Raw genomic sequence first — 17653 nt, forward strand, 5'->3', positions numbered from 1 at the left:
TGACTCTGGGGGGCGCTGTGACGGGCGGTGACTCTGGGGGGCGCTGTGACGTGCGGTGAATTTGGGGGGGCTGTGACGGGCGGTGACTCTGGGGGGCGCTGTGATGGGTGGTGACTCTGGGGGGCGCTGTGACGGGCGATGACTCTGGGGGCGTGGTGACGGGTGGTGACTCTGGGGGGCGCTGTGACGGGTGGTGACTCTGGGGGGCACTGTAACGGGCGGTGACTCTGGGGGGGCGCTGTGACGGGTGGTGACTCTGGGGGGCGCTGTGACGGGCGGTGACTCTGGGGGGTGCTGTGACGGGCGGTGACTCTGGGGCGCGCTGTGACAGGCGGTGACTCTGGGGGTGCGCTGTGACAGGCGGTGACTCTGGCGGGCGCTGTGACGGGCGGTGACTCTGGGGGGGCGCTGTGACGGGCGGTGACTCTGGAGGGCGCTGACTCTGGGGGGGTGCTGTGACGGGCGGTGACTCTGGGGGGCGCTGTGACGGGCGGTGACTCTGGGAGGCGCGGTGACCGGCGGTGATTCTGGGGGGCGCTGTGACGGGCGGTGACTCTGGGAGGCGCCGTGACAGTGCCACTGACTCTGGGGGGGGCGCTGTGACGGGCGGTGACTCTGGGGGGCGCTGTGACGGGATGTGACTCTGGGGGGCGCTGTGACGGGCGGTGAATCTGGGAGGCGCTGTGACAGTTGCCGCTGACACTGGGGGGCGCTGTGACGGGCGGTGGGTGACTGGGCTTCACTGGAAGACGCTGCCGTCGTTCTCGGTCTATCCCGCTGTCGGTCCAGAGGCCCCGAATCTTGTTCCGGCCGCCTCCCTCCCCTCGTCCCGGGTGACAATGTTCAAGAAATCGCGGAGAAATTTCAGGCGGCGGAACGACTCTGAGGAGGAGGAGCGGGAAGATGCGTCAAACCAGGAGGCAGTTCAGGCGGGCCCGGCGGCTGAGGCCGCGCTCACCAACAACAGCCACGAGAAAAGCGCCGAGCCGCCGCCGCCGCTCCAGGGCTGCAGCGAGCAGGCCGCTGCCACCGGTCCCGGCCCACAGTCGCTTTCTCGGCCCGTGCTGTGCCTTCCGGCCCTGGGCCCCGCGACTGTCCTGCCCGCCGCACTCCCTTTTATCAAACCACTGCCGGGCCTGGGGCCTCCCAAAGCCGCCTTAGGCCTCCATCTTACCAAACCCGGGCCCTGCGTCGCTGCAACCAAATTCGCTTCCAGAGACAAGAAACGGAGCCGCGAAAAGGATGCGCCCAAGGCCGCGCTGCTCAGCTTCCAGGATGAGGATGAAGGTAAGGAGAGGCCGCAGGCCTGGGCCTCGGTTTAATGTGCGGGGAGAGAGGGAGACTTCTCAAAGGAATGTGTAACTGTTATTGTATGTGCTCCTACAGCTAGTTAAAATAGTTATAAAAACTAGTGGATAAACTCAGCACGTCTGGCAGCATCTGTGGAGAGAGTTCAAGTAGCTAATGACAAGTGTCAAAGTTTGAACATTACTGCTAAACTGGTATATAACTAATAATTGCCCAGTTTGATTCTGTTTACTAATCTTTCATTTCTCTTGTGATTCAGCATCTGTGCAGAGAGAAACAAAATTAATCGATGACCAATATTATTTGTGTTGAGATTGTTCGAAGAAAGTAGCGAGGAATAAATAATAACTGTTATAATCTTTATTGTCACAAGTAGACTTACCTTCACACTGCAATGAAGTTACTGTGAAAAAGCCCCTAGTCGCCATATTCCGGCGCCTGTTCTGGTACACGGAGGGAGAATTCAGAATGTCCAAATTATCTAACAGCATGTTTTTGGGGCTTGTGGAAGGAAAATAGTTACGCGACCCCCGAGCAGTCCACAAAAGATCAGCCATGATCTAATTGAATGGCGGAGCAGGCTCGAGGGGCCAGATGGCCTACTCCTGCTCCTAGTTCTTATGTTCTTATGAAACCCACCCAGACACAGGGAGAACTTGCAGACTTCACAGTGACCCAGGCTGGGAATCGAACCTGGAACCCTGCACTGTGAAGCAACAGTGCTAACCACTGCACTACCGTGCCATCCTTACTAATTAACCTTACTGAAGAATTGTCTGTTGGTCATTTGTAGAATCCACATAGAATCCCTACAGTGCAGAAGGAGACCATTCGGCCCTTCGAGTCTGCACCAACTCTTATAAAGACCACCTTACCTAGGCCCAATTTCTCACCCTATTCCTGAAACCCCACCCTAAGGGGCAATTTAGCATGGCCAATCACCTAACCTGCAAATCGTTGAATTGGGAAGAAACCAGAGCACCCGGAGGAATGCCACGCAGACATGCGGAGAACATGCAAACTCCACTCAGTCACCCGAGATCGGAATCGAACACGGGTCCCTGGCGCTGTAATGCAACAGCGCTAACCACTGTGTCACCGTGTCGCCGCATTTGAGATTAAATTGATAAGTATTTAGAATCAGGCACAGCCAGTACTAACTTCCAGACAGTGGCTCACCTTTGACAACTGTTAATTTTCTTTGAAGAAGTGGCTGCTCAGGTAACTTTCGTCTTATTAGAGGGTGCTAGCCGTCTCATGAGAAGCTTGTGGGATAAGTTCAAATGTATGCCACAAGAAATGCAGAAACAATAACGTAAAGGACTATGGGGCTAGTGACATGTAAATGGAATTGAAGTGTCCAATCAGCCATGATTGTATGGAATGGTGAAGCAGGCTTGAACAGCTGAATGACTTCTGTTCCTATGTTCCTAAACATGGGCCGAAAAGCAGAATACTGTAGGTGCTTGAAATCTAAAAAGAAAGCAGAAAATTCTGTTAAAACTCAGCCTGTCAGGCAGCATTTCAGGAGCTCAGGCAGAAAGAGTTAATGTTCCAGATTGATGACCTTTCATCAGAACTGATAGTTCATGGATAGAAAGTTGTCCAATGGATAGGAAACTATTAGGGTGAATGTGTAATGTTTCTGGTGAAGGGTCATCACAACCTGAAATGTTAACTGTTTCTCACCACAGATGCTGTCTCACCGGCTGTGCGCTTCCAAAATTTTCTGTTTTTATTCCAGATTTCCAGCATCTGCAGTATTTTCATTTTGTGGTGGGGTGAATGCATGTTGCTTGGATTATAGAATTTTTAGAAATGGTACACCCCAGAGACCAGTACTGTATTTATTTTTGTTCTTTAAATTACTTTAGTGTCACAAAGTGTGGGCAAGCAATAATTTGCAGAGATTAGTCTTGAGGTAATGCATTTTTGAGAAAAATCAATGGTTGAAAACATATACTTAATGAAAAGAAATGAAATGAAATGAAAATCGCTTATTGTCACGAGTATGCTTCAATGAAGTTACCGTGAAAAGCCCCTAGTCGCCACATTCCGGCACCTGTCCGGGGAGGCTGGTACGGGAATCGAACCGTGCTGCTGGCCTGCTTGGTCTGCTTTAAAAGCCAGCGATTTAGCTCAGTGAGCTAAACCAGCCCCAGACAATAGAAGATGAGGAAAAAGAGAGACCCTGAATTGGTGGTTAAATATGTAATTCACTGAAAATGAAAATCTAAAGCTATAAAAAGGGTAGCAGTATTTTAGTTGTATAGATATTATTACAATCCCAGTAGAGACTGAATTTTTAAAAAAAGTTTAATTTTCCAAAGGACAACATTTCATGTTTTAACACTTTTACTGGAACAAACAAACTAAAATCAACACAGGACAAACATTACTTAACAGGAAACTAAGACACCCAACTAAAGGAAAGGCACTTTCGCATTAGCTGACTAATGCATTTAAGATATATTTTACAATCATTTTCACTTCTGGGAGATGTGTAGCATTACAAGAACAAGTTCATAGCTTTTTCCAACTCCCTCACAGACTCGCGTTTCCCTGCCATGCTAGTTCAGAACTACTGGTGAAAATCATTCCACTCATCCTGAGTCTTCTAAATCCAACTTCCACCAGTGAGGACCACCTCCGCAGCTCCTTGATGCTTAGATCTTCAAATGTCCAACGGGTTCTGTCCTTTTTTTGAACAGGAAGCAATCACTTACAAGCATCTAACAAGCTGCTGCTCTACTCCACAAAGCCGTATCTGGCTTGTCTGACCCAAAAAGCATCTTACCCCTTTCTGAGTTACTGTGTACAGGTGTGAAAACTGTCACTTGATTTAAATAGATTTATGATTGAGATTTGTCCCCACAGCAACCAAATTGCACAGGCATGTCTCTAAGCTGGAGTTCTTCCTAAATTCCCAATTTTAGTTTGAGTTAAAGGAGGCATTTTAAAACATAACAATCTTCTGAAGTCTACCATTCATAACAGTATTGGCATAGAGTGCAAGAATAAAGAAGAATTTAAATTATGAAAAGCACTAGTTAGGCTACTGTGCAGATTTGAATATCCAAGTATAGAAAGGACATTAAACAATAATATGTAAACAATACAATTTTCTCAATGTGCATCATGGATGTGAAACTGCAGTTGTAAGGATGAGGAAAGACGTGGGCCTATTTCCTTTGGAGCAGAGAGCTTAAAAAAGTTCATTTCCTTCTAAAACTGTATCCCCAAAGTAAAGTGCATTCTCAGCTGGGTGACTGAGCCACATATGTTCTGCTCCATGGTCTATGACTCTCAAACCACTGAAGTGTTCTGTTCCACGGTTTATGACTCTCAAACCACTGAAGTGAGTTGCAACCTGTTGATGCACTCCTGTTATAAATTAATTTGAATGGTAAAACTCAGAACGGGAAACTTTCAAACAGTTGATTAAGAGTATATTCAGCACACAGTTCAAATGGATCTGTGATTGCTTGAGCTTCATTACTCTTTCATCATATCAGCTTTATAAATGTCTTTACCACATCCACACTCTTGCAATGTAAAGCTACTTAACAAAATTCAGCCGCCATGTTTGGTTGTTGATACACGAGAGGAAAAGTCAGAAATAATTGGGAGCTTTGAAAATTGCGTAATATATGCTATAAAGAAGTGTTTTTTAAACGTTTATTCTAGCGACCCACATTTACGGAAGGGCAGGCTATCACGACCCACACCACATTCACAAAAGATTCTCCATAAGTACTTCTGTATTATTGAATGTAAAAATTGTCAATTGAGCTGCTGTTTCGCCTTAAATGACTGCTCTACCTTGACATCTTGTTAAAGAGTGTAACAGGATTGTATGATTATTTTATTTCTTCACACCCATTGTTATCATTAGGAAAATTGCATGCAAGCACTGGAAAGATTAACGGGCTCAATATTGCACAGTTTTAACAACGTCATGTTCACGCATTCAAAACCTAACACTACCTCGAGTAGGAAATTAAACTCAAAACTTCAACTTCAGAAACAGGAGCCTTAACTGTTGAACTAAAAACACGGTCAGGCAGAATGTCACTGGACGCCTGGCAGTACCATGTCCCAGGTTATTATGGAACAGACTGAAAACACGCTTTTAAAAAAAAATACTGGACAGGGCTCAGCTGGCCAATATGCAAAATGTGGTGAGTCATTCCATTCCAAATACCTGCAACATTTTACCATCTCCTGTACACATGAGTGTAGTTTAGTCACCAGCTCATGCCATCTTTGGCGAACAATTCAAGGTCCAATAAAGATAGATGCAAAAGTCCTTGCGGTAGAGGAACCGATTCACCTGATGGAGTCCATGTAGCCAGAGAGCAGAGACAGATGCTTGGGGATGAGTACCTGGGAAGAGAGGGTGGATAGCGGCGGGGGAGGTGATGGAAAAAAAAAGCGTCCTTGAAGGACAAGAGCTCAGGTGTCGACACAATTCGGAAGTGGAAGGAGTGGACATAGGAGTTTGTCGGGCTGAAGGAGGCTGTATGTCTGGTTAACTGAGGGAATGATAAAAAATGCACTGGGTTTGTTAGTGACACATTGTACTCAAGAAATAATACAGATCCTGACGCTGAACACAGTAGCAGATCTGCCACCCACAGAGCATCTTGCAGGTCTCTGACTGCAAACTGCCCAACTATATTGGCCCAGAGAGGCAAGGAAGCCCAAGGAACCGGCTTCTACATCAGCCTCGTGTGGCCATACACTACAGCAGTGAGAATTTACCTTGAGAGAAAACGGAAAAAATGGTCAGGCGATCTTTGGGGATCATTTTGTTGACGTTTTGACAACCCATTCTACGCCATCCCGCGACCACCTGGGGTCACGTCTCCCACTTTGAAAATCACTGCTGTAAAGGATTGTTGTGTTTGTAGAGTGCCACGATAAGCTGCCAAAGCTCAAACTCTCTATACGAATGTCTTGCATTACTCTTGCCTTTTAATACATGCCCCTGTTTGCACTGGCCAGTTGCCACATGTTCAGGAGATGTTTTATATAGCTTATTAACATGTACAGTAGCTAAGCATTGCAATCCTATTGCAATATAAAATGGTCCAAGTAGTTAGCACTGTTGCTTCACAGCTCCAGGGTTCCAGGTTTGATTCCCGGCTTGGGTCACTGTCTGTGTGGCGTCTGCACGTTCTCCCTGTGTCTGCATGGGTTTCCTCCACATGCTCCGGTTTCCTCCCACAAGTCCTGAAAGCCGTGCAGGTTAGGTGAATTGGACATTCTGAATTCTCCCTGTGTACCCAAACAGGCGCCGGAATGTGGCGACTGGGGGCTTTTCACAGTAACTTCATTGCAGTGTTAATTTAAGCCTACTTGTGACAATAAAGATTATTATTGTTATAAAAAATCACTTTTCATGCTTCCCCTTTCCCCACTCAATGCATTATTGCTGCCGCTTTAAATTTAGTTTATTTAGCCCATTGTGCACCCAAATTGAATCCTTGCAGTTTGCTATTGACCTAGCTTATGCCTGATCTATGTGGTTCCAAAATAGCTGAAAGTTTTCTTTCTAGTTGTTTACTGAATCAATCCCTTGTGTACCCCCACAGGTGACTTTCAGTATTCCAGGTAATGCGGGATATGCTAAATAGAAGTCAATATGTCGGATAAATTCTCAGTCTCTTGGGGATTAATTTTGCATCTTGTAGCATCATGGTTAATGTTTACCGACCAGTAAGGTTTCATTTTTAGGGGCAAGCGGATTGATGTGATAACATGCGTAATTCTTGAGGTAAAAATAATTAATAATAATAGCTTATTGTCACCAGTAGGCTTCAATGAAGTTACGGTGAAAAGCCCCAAAGAAGAAAATAGACCACATCCCTAGATAATACTTTAAATATATGGGAAGGAAGTAAATATGTCAGAAGGATTGAGAACTGTCTGTACAAAAGTGGGATCATCTTGGAATTGTGGGCATTCAAAGAGGGTGCTTTCTCCAACTGCCAGAACAATAGCTCCCAGGAAATCAAACTGCTTCACAAACTTTAGGAGTAATAACATTACTAAGGTACTCAAGCACCCCCCAAAAAAATTGAATGTTGTTCTGAAATAAGCATTTTTCGTGTTTTCAAACCTCAGTTTCAATGTCAGAAATTTAAGTAATTAAGAAATAATGATGACCAAAGCACTTAATTTATTTTAACAATCTAGTTCAGTTTCTGCTTCTTTGAGGGGAAAATTCCTTCACTGGCTACAGGGTCGCATCTTTGCTTCTGAGTTGGGAGCGCAGAGTTGAGAAAATCGGGGACGCGGTGACACAGTGGTACCGTCACTGGACTTGTAATCCGGAGACCCAGAGTAATGTTCTGAGGACATGGGTTTGAATCCCACCATGGCAGATGGTGGAATTTAAATTCAATAAAAACGTCTGGAGTTAAAAGTCTAATGATGATCATAAACCATTGTCGATTATCGGGAAAAACTATCACCCTTTAGGGAAGGATACCTGTCTTTCTCACCTGGTCTGTCCTTCATGTAGCTCCAGATCCACAGCAATGTGGTTGACTCTTAAATGCCCTCTGAATTGGCTGAGCAAGCCACTCAGCTGTATCAAACTGTTACAAAGAAAACAAAAAGGAGTAAAACTAAATGGATGGCCCAGCATCGACCTAGGCACAACCTAGGTCGAACCTGCAGAGTCCTCCTTACTAACATCTAGGGGCTTGTGCCAGGATTGGGCGAACTCTCACAGACTAGTCAAACAACAGCCTGACATTGTTGGTATGATTTTGTAAGTATGGTAATCTCCCAGACACCACCATCACCAACCCTGGCTGTATCGTTTACCACCAGCAAGACAGTCCCAGCAGCGATGGTGGCACAGAGGTATACAGTTGGGAGGGAGATGTCCTGGGAATCCTCAACATCGACTCTGGACCCCATAAAGCCTCATGGCACCATGTCAAACATGGGCAAGGAAATCTGATTACCGCAAACTGTAACCTTCAGCTGATTAATCAGTAATCCTCCATGTTCAGCATCACTTGGAGGAAGCACTGAGGGTGGCAATATACTTTGGGTGGGGGACTTCAATGTCCAACGCCAAGAGTGGCTTGGTATTACCACCACAGACTAAGCTGGCCAAGTCTGAAGGGAAGAGCAGCCAGGCCGGGGTTTTGGTATGTGGTGTGTGAACCAATAAGGGAGGAAAACATACTTGGCCTCATCCTCACCGATGTCTATGGCAGTATCAGTAGGAGTGGCCATCGCAATGTCCGTGTGGAAACAAAGTCTCATCTTCACATCGAGGATACTCTTCTTCATGTGTGACACTACCACCGTGCAAAATGGGATAGACTTTAAATGGATCTAGCAACGCAAGACTTAGCACCCATGAGGTGCTGTGGACTATCCGCAGAATTATACTCCAGCACAATCTGTACCTTCGTGATCGGGCATTCCTCCACTCTATCATTACCACAAAGCTAGGGAATCAACCTAGTTCAATGAAGAGTGCAGGATGGCATTCCAGGAGCAGCACTGAGCACACCTAAAAATGAGCTATCATACTGGTGAAGCTTACAACGCTACTGGCATACCAAACAACAAAAGCAGCAAGTAACAGACAATTAAGCAATTCCAAAACAAATGGATCAGATCTAAGCTTTCAGTCCTGCCAGATCCAGTTCTGAATGGTGGTGGACAATTAAGCAATGAACTGGCAGAGAAGGCTTTAAAATTATCCCTATTCTCAATGATGGAGGAACCCAGCACATCAATGCAAAAAATGAGGCTGTAGCATTTGTGATAAACAACAGCCAGAAATGCCATGTGGGTAATCCATCACCGCTTCCTCCGGACGTTCCCAGAACCTGTGACGTCTTCAGCCAATTCTATTCATTCCATGTGATATCAAGAAACAGCTGAAGGCACTGGATACTGCTGAGGCTATGAGCCCTGACACTAATCTAGGAATAGTACTGAAGACTTGTGCTCTACAAATTGCGCATCCCTAGCGAGGTGGTTCCAGTACAGCTACAACACTGGCATCTACCCGGCAATATTAAATATTGCCCAGTTATGTCCTGTACACAGGAAACAGGACAAATTCTACGTAATTACTACCCCCAGCAGCCTACCCTTGATCATCAATAAAGTAATGAAATGGGTTATAGAATTATAGAATCCCTACAGTGCAGAAGGAGGCCATTTGGCACATCGAGTCTGCACCGACCCTCTCAAAGAGCATTTCACCCAGGTTCACTCCCTCGCCCTAGCCCATTAATCCCTTAATCTAACCTACACATCTTTTTGGACACAAGGGCAGTTTAGCATAGCCAGTCCACCGAACCGGCACATCTTTGGACTGTGGGAGGAAACCGGAGCACCCAGAGGAAACCCACTCGGACATGGGGGCATGTGCAAACACCACACAGTGACCCAAGGCCGGAATTGACCTACTTCTCCAATGTCTAAAACCACATGTTGTGGTTTGGACATCCCAGTAATACAATTTAATTTGTATGAAGACAGTTGCACTTTTCCATGTGCAGCTACCTCCCTGAGCCGCAGGTGGTGGGTGCTGGGTTTGGCGGGCAAGAGTTGTGGAATTGAGGTCCAAAGCCATTTTGACCTTTCTGTCTCTGTGAAAATTCAAGACATAGTTCCTGACTTGTTTTTTATCGGACAAAATGTAATCAATGTGTGGCGAGATAAATGGGTGGAAGTATGACCAATAAAAAATGTCTTCTAATTAAATGAAGAGTGTTAAGATGAGAACGGTGGATCCAGGAACTTTGTAAGCTGTTAATGTAAGCACGATTGACCTCAAACTGGTAACAGATATCTCAGAATAGCAGCTTTTCTGATCCCGGAGAAGGAGAGGCATGTTTGTGTGAGATATTAGTGGTTAGAGATGCTTGTTTCGTGTTGAAATTTTATTTTTTGTTTTGTTCATCAGATGATTAAGATTACTTTTTCTTAAAGCAAGTTGAACTTTCAAATCAAATGTTGCTGATGGTGGAAAAATTTCTGTCTGTAAATTCCACATTGTCTGCAGTTTATCTTTCTTTTTCCCTTCTACAGAAGAAGAGGTTTTTAAAGTCAAGAAGTCAAATTACAGTAAAAAGATTGTAAATAAACTCAAGAAAGAGTACAAGGAGGATCTCGAAAAATCCTTGGCAAAAGGTGATGTGAACTCTCAGGTTTCAAGTGAGTATTAACATTGCAGAGGTGCACAGTTCAATATTCCTTCATTACCAATGTAAAGAATTGTGGTGGTTGTCACCAGTAAATTGATTTTAAATGACCAATTAATACTTTCAGTACTGCAAGCCTTGAATTGTGGAATTTTATTTCTAGGGACTGAATTTAAATGCAGTGTCGGCCATCTTAAAAATAGTAAGAGTTCTGAGCCATATAAGTTTGTGCATTTTCAACCAACCCATAGTTTCGAATAAGTGCCCTACTATTCTCCTGCCCAGTCTCCCATCTTCCATCCTTCAGCTTTTCGGGGGGGAATGTTGCCTGTATCCTAACTTTTATACCGAGTCCTGTACATCCATCACTGCTGTGCTCACAGTCCTACATTGCTTTCCACTTCAGGAACATGAAAACTTAAAATTCTCATCCTTATGCTGAGATCCCTATGTGACCTTGCCCCTCCCTATCTTTGGAGTATAACGGAATGGTTGTCTGGGCAAGCATCTTAGACAACTGACAGATGTTAACCAAATATAATTGAACATGAAATACAGATAATGTTCTTGTTTCTGTACACCTTCTAAGGTGGTGTTGAACTTTGTTGGCCAGTGGTCAATCTGAACTATGATGGTGTATGACTAGGTTTGTCGGGAGTGACCATGTTTTGTAGGTGAATTTTATGTTGGTAGAATTAGGAAAGCATGTTTGTTGTTTTGGCATTTCCATGAGGACAGTGTAGTTTGTAAATTGCTGTAAATATGCTGTTTATTCTGAATTATGTTGGTTTTAAGCTTAATACTCAGTCTGAAGAGTGTGTATTTATCATCTATCAAAGTTGTGGAACTTGGGATGGCTTTTAACATATGTATTCAAGTGAACCAAAATATAGTGCTAAACGTTCTATTCAGTCATTACATTTACAATATAAAGGATGCAAGTTCACTTATAGCATTGTTGCTGAACATACGTTTATTTAACTTAACTCCCATAATGTATTCCAAAATAATTTAACAAACAATTGCAAAACCAACTGTTTTTGTGTGAAGAATGATTCGGCTTTTGATATAATTTTTGTATATATTTGCTTTGAAAATTGAATGTATGCAACCAATTTTATTTCCCCTGCATAGAGGAAATGTGAATGATGATCTGTACTAACGGAAAACAAACCTGAATTAACATCTTCATTTGTGCACTGTTGCAGATTATGCCCACTAACATAGCTAGGTTTTTCATGACAGTGTTGTAGTACTGGACAATATTATTTCCTAGTTGTACTTGAAAATGTTTAAAATTTATATTGTGTAACTTCTAAAACTGAGCTAACCCCTAGATTAATTTATTCCTCTAACCAGGAGTTGTAGTGAAAGCAATCACTCAACTTGTTAAAAACAAATATAAAGTTGATCCTTGTGAGCTGCAATTTGATGGCATTATCTCATTTTAGGTTATATTTGTCATGCCGAAATATGCTAAAGAGTACTGTTTGATTTTAGTTGATTCCCTGTTTGTGGAAATACAAATTTCATGGTGAATTGACAAGTTTCCAATGCTGAAACCAAAAGAGAAAGTGCTGGAAAATCTCAGCAGGTCTGGCAGCATCTGTAAGGAGTGAAAATAGCTAATGTTTCAAATCCAGATGACCCTTTGTCCAAATTCCAGTGCTTTTTGTCAAAGTATCCAATGCTCTTTCTCAAGTACATTTCCAATTATGTGACTTTCTGCAGCTGCATTTTCTTTCTTGGCAGATGTCACAGTGGAGAAACCTGTTTTGGTGAAGGAATCTGTACAAGATGATGGCCAAAGTGAAAAAGGAGAGGAGGAGATGGAGGTAGACAGTGATGAGCAGGATGAAGAAGGCAAAGCAAAGGCTGTGGGAGCCTTTACCAACACTCTATCTACATTGAATGCACTTCGACCAGGTCTGAAATATATAGAAGCATGAAAACTTAAGCAATTTAATTTTGACATCCAACTGACCATTTTGCAAGTTTCTGAGCATAATGCTAGCAATGCATTTTGTTGCCACTGTACTGAAATTTACCATAAAATGCCCTGGCAGTAGTAAAAATATTTTCCTAAAGGAATTGAGCAAATAATTCTTAGAATCATTCTTTGTTGTGACCTTTTATAAAACTGCTTTACTATATTGCTTCAGAAAATTTGCCTTTCTTAGGAAATAAAATTGAAGTTGTCCTTTATTACCATTATACTTAGTATGTTTGAGCTACTTTTGGTTCTTTGTACTGTATACTGTGATTTAAAATACATTGGAAACCAGTTAGTTGTCTGAATATGTGCAGTGTATAACTTTCAGCGATTATAAATAAAAACCATGTGTGTTAATTTAAAGGAAACAATGCGGTTTCAATGTGTGTTAATACAGCTTATGTGTTTTAGGTGAAATTCCAGATGCTGCTTTTATCCATGCTGCTCGCAAAAGGAGGCAAATGGCTCGTGAACTTGGGGACTGTCCAGCTGTTGAAATTGAGACAAGTACAAACCGACTAGTCCGTGAAGATGAGAATGATGCTAGTGATGATGATGATGAGAAACGCAGGATTGTTTTTTCAGTAAAGGAAAAAACACAAAGACAAAAGATTGCAGAAGAAATAGGTCAGTATTTGCTCAGTGCAAGTACAGTATGTAGCGCATAATTTAATGGCCTGGATTTGATGAACAAACTACACCACCTATTCATAATGCACACTTGCTTAAAAACCTTCAATGAGCTTTTGCACTCGAATATGTGCTAATTAGAAATCAATTTCAGTCCTAACCATGGGACCTGGTACTATTATGGCAGGGGAAACAATTATGTATCAGCTAATTATATTGACTAATTCCTACAAAGATATGCAGAGTCTGAACCAGGAAGTGTAAAGTTTAAGTTAGAATAGTTATTCAATGCCAAATCTGTATGGAAAGCAAAATAGAGACATAAAGAAAGATGTGATTAAGACCAATAGTTAGACTCTAAAAGAATAAGTACTTTTTAAAATGCACTTCTTTAAAAATCTCCAGTAATTAAAATCTCAAGGAATGAGACTTCCACCACTGTGAAGAGCTCATTTTCAGTAACATTGAGGTTGTTAATGGCATTAAAAAGTACTTGTACTAGAATGGACAAGCCCTAATGTTTTCTGGTAAATTTACTTTAGTGTCGTCAATTCACACCTTTCCATGTTTTTGCATGCTAAATATCTAGGACAGCAATCGTCCTGATTTCAAAGTTTGGTTGCGCAAGCGTGTGATTGAAAATGGATTTCCAATTTACTTTTTAGTAATTCAGTGCTGAGAGCCTCCGTGTTATTTTTACTGCACAGGGCCAGGGCGTTTTGAATATTATGGAAAAAATAGTTGTTTGGAATTAAAAAATTTTCATCTGTTTCATATCCTGTTTTACTTCTCTCAACCATGTGTTTCAAAACGGTCAGGAATATAACTGTGCTCCTTTAATTCATCCTTTTTAAGTGACCGTCCAAGTTTACTTTAATAAATAACAAAAGGGAGGCAAAATATGCAATATGTCTGTTTCTTTGAGCAAATCTAATTGGTTTCATCAATGTATTAGCAGTGTTCCAGCATCACTACGGTATTGCAATATATTGTAGAATTATCAATTTAAGCTGTGGGAATTCAGCGTTTTACTAACTTGTGGTGTTTTAATATTGTTACGTCTGCCCCTTTAAGTGGAGGTAATGTTTTCACCTGTTTGTACATAATATGTCTCAAAACTAATGAAGGGATTTTAACAAAACTTGGTTACACAGAAAGGTTATGGCCCAAGGAAGGACTGATTAGATTGTGGCAAAGATGCGGAACTAGATCTGGAATCTAGAATTTTGTAAAGCGTTCATTAACACTGAGATAGGGTATCTTGACTTTTAACAATATTATGTGGTGTTTTAGAATGTTGCTTATTGTTTTAGAATGTTGTGGATTGTTTTAGCTGCTGTGTTGGAATTTGTTATGGATGTCAAAATGTGAGAATGGGGCAGAGTTTTCAGAGCAGGTTATTGGATGCGGATAAAGCTTCCTCATTGAAATGGAAGCTCTTTATATAAGGGTTACTATTTTCAACTTTGTAGTTACAAAGCATCAACCAGGCAGCAAAACGCCTCAAGGACCGTAAAAGTCTCAAACCTGAGACTCCTCTCACCTAGAAGGATAAGGGCAGCAGTTGCACATGAACACTACCTTCAGTGTTCCCCTCCAATCCACATACCATCCTGACTTGGAACTGTACTGCTGTTCCTTCACTGCCGCTTACTCAAAATCCTGGAACTTCCGTCCCAACTGCACTGTGGATGTTCTTACAGCACATAGACTGCAACTGTTCAAGAAAGGCAGTTAGAGATGGGCAATAAATGTTGGGCTAGCCAGCAATGACTCCACCCCATGAACAAATATTTTTTTTTTTTTTTTAAGTGCTTCATAATTGAAATAATGTTGGGTTAAGTGTTGTAGAGGTATGTGCTCTACTATACACTTTCATTTGTTTCTGTTTGGTGAACAGGGATTGAAGGAAGTGATGACGAAGCGCTGGACACAACCGAGCAGGATGAAGAATTAAAGATGTGGGAACAGGAGCAGATCAGGAAAGGAACTAGTGTCCCTCAGGTAACATTTTGCTCTATTTAACCTGTTAATTTAGGTTACTGAGATGCTGTTCATATTTCAGACAGGAAATTTTGATTTAAGTTTATTTTTTCAGTTTGGAAAATAGTTCTGTAGAGGTATTTATCCATCACATGAACATAACATTTTCAATCATTACTTCAGTTGCCACCAAAACGTTGGCAATCTGATTGCCTTGCATCCTTAAAAGTAAATTTTAACTGTTTATTCATAGTCTTATCCTGCAGTTGGCTATTTCAAATAGTGAACAAATTTTCAATCAAGAGTCACAATCACTCTGGAAGGTGCAATTAGTGCAATATATTTTTTAAATCCTGAAACTTTTGTAGTTCCCCAAAATATATTGATTTTCAAAATGTGTCTAATGAATTTTCATTCTGTGTAAACGAAAAACAAAGCTCTTGAGAAAGGGGATGTCCACCATGTATATAATTTTTAAAAAATGTATGTATGTAAGAAGTATGCTGAATAGCTGGAAGTTAGTACAGTTAATTTCCTTTTGTTGCTTTGTTGCTTTTATGAAAATCTTTGCTCAAAAGTATTGTGAGATTTTGTCCTGTCAGGTGTTTGTTAGTGTGTGCATTGTGTAGGTATACAACAAGGTTCTTAAATATTTGTATTGTCACTTCAGGAGATAAGCCACTTGCTGTTAAAAATAAATTAGAATATATACTCATACTGTATCTTTTCTATATAGGTGCAAAGCAGCCATCCTACAGACGCAGCTAATATTTACTACCAGAACAGCTACCATGCTATACCATATGGTTCTTCCTACAGCCTTCCATATACATATAGCACCTATGGAACAACAGAGTCTAAACCAATCAAGACAGATAATGCTATTGCTTTCAAACCTTCCATTAATGAGATGCCTCCTGTTACTATTGATTTGGTAAAGAAACGCCTTAAAGACAGGTAGGGCAGACCAACTCTCTCAAACAGGCTTCTGAGACCTGTGCTATAGCTTTCTTATCCTTCAGGCACAAAACAGCCTGCTGAAGAAGTGACAGAATTGTGTCGTGGGACATTCACTAAGCAGCACACATTCTACATAAGAAGACATCAGCCAGTATTCGATGTTGTCTTGGAACACGACATCCCTGATGACTGTGTGACTGCAGTCTTTGTGTTTTAAGAATGCAATATCATATTTGCACTTCTGAAACTGTTCCAAATAACTTTTAAAGAATTGGATCTTAGAAAGTCTTGTGCAAGTGTGACATAAGGCAAGATTTAATTGACTGAAAATGTATTACATATTTCTATTGTGAAATGAAAGTTTATCCAACCAATTGTGTTGAATCAGCTACAATTTTGAGAGTACAGTGAGAATAAGTTTATTTCAAAGACAGCAGCTATTTTTATTCAGTTAACTTGAATGATAAAGTCCATTCACATCTATCCATGGTGTCCAAGAAAAGGAAAATCTAAGCTTTCTCAAATAGAAGTAATTTGTATGTAAACATCTTGGTTCTTGCGGCTCCAAGTTGACAATATAAGTTGTTGAGTGAGAGGATGGAGAATATTTGTATTAGTGAAGAAAGTCTTGAGGCTGAAATCTGTAATAGGTAATATAGGTACAGTAGAATTGTTAGGTCGATGTAGGTTTTTTTGGCTTGCTTTTTTGATACAATTGAGGGTTGATTAATAAGGTCCCTTCATTTTATTTCAAAATGAGCAAAGAAATGATATGTTCTTGAAAAACACAAGTCTGGGACATCTGTTTTCTGGGATAATCTGGGACCAATCTGACCTATTATAATGTAGCTATTTTCTTCATTGACATCAGTTAAACAAATGAAAGCTTGGGGTAGTTGCTCTCCTGTCCAGCCTAACAAAAGACATTATTCCATTCAGCGGTCATTTTAGTCTTTGCTGTAGCTCGATAATTACCTTACGCTCCCACGGCTATTCTGGGGTTCCTTTAGCACACTGGGCTAAATAGGTGGCTTTTAAAGCAGACCCATGCAGGCCAGCAGCACGGTTCAATTCCCATACCAGCCTCCCGGGGCAGGCGCCGGAATGTGGCGACTAGGGGCTTTTCACAGTAACTTCATTTGCAGCCTACTTGCGATTTTTTTTTTCTTCTTGGGCTGTTATATTTCTTGCTGTCAGTTGATCATGAGTACTTTGGGATCAGTTTCTACTTGATGAAAAAAATTAGAACTGTGTGGGCGAAAAAGGAGGGAGAGATTGTGTCAAAAGCCACTGCATTTATGATGAGTTTTTGTTGGAAAACAAAAATCAAAGGAAATGCATGATTGTACTCAGGATGAGTTAGACTGCTACTTCTGCTTGCTGCAGAGTGATTTTTTTTCTTCTCACCGTTTCAATTTCTCACTACCCTTGAGCCCGACTCCACAGAGTGGTATTGATCTAGATTTGAAGTGTTTCGGTACAAACCATTGGACCTCGTGAGCTCTTTTTACATCTTCTTAAGAGTGCAAGATCTACTTCATGCTCAAATATTCAAAAATTGCCAGTGGGGCTAGAGCTCTCTTTATGTGTA

At 41.8% G+C, this 17653-nt stretch overlaps 1 protein-coding gene across 1 annotated transcript in view; it reads left to right on the forward strand.

Annotated features, from left to right (window-relative positions):
• Positions 1–709: 709 nt before the first annotated feature.
• paxbp1 (PAX3 and PAX7 binding protein 1) overlaps positions 710–17653 on the forward strand; it is a 66045-nt gene continuing 49101 nt past the window's right edge. Inside the window, exons 1-6 of the mRNA XM_038801658.1 lie at positions 710–1287; positions 10384–10509; positions 12249–12422; positions 12901–13116; positions 15020–15123; positions 15839–16059. Coding sequence (XP_038657586.1) covers positions 840–1287; positions 10384–10509; positions 12249–12422; positions 12901–13116; positions 15020–15123; positions 15839–16059 — 1289 coding nt within the window. The 5' untranslated portion in view covers positions 710–839. The remainder of the gene's footprint in view (positions 1288–10383; positions 10510–12248; positions 12423–12900; positions 13117–15019; positions 15124–15838; positions 16060–17653) is intronic.

The sequence above is a fragment of the Scyliorhinus canicula genome, chromosome 7 (genome assembly GCF_902713615.1).
Source record: "Scyliorhinus canicula chromosome 7, sScyCan1.1, whole genome shotgun sequence".
Lineage (NCBI taxonomy): Eukaryota > Metazoa > Chordata > Chondrichthyes > Carcharhiniformes > Scyliorhinidae > Scyliorhinus > Scyliorhinus canicula.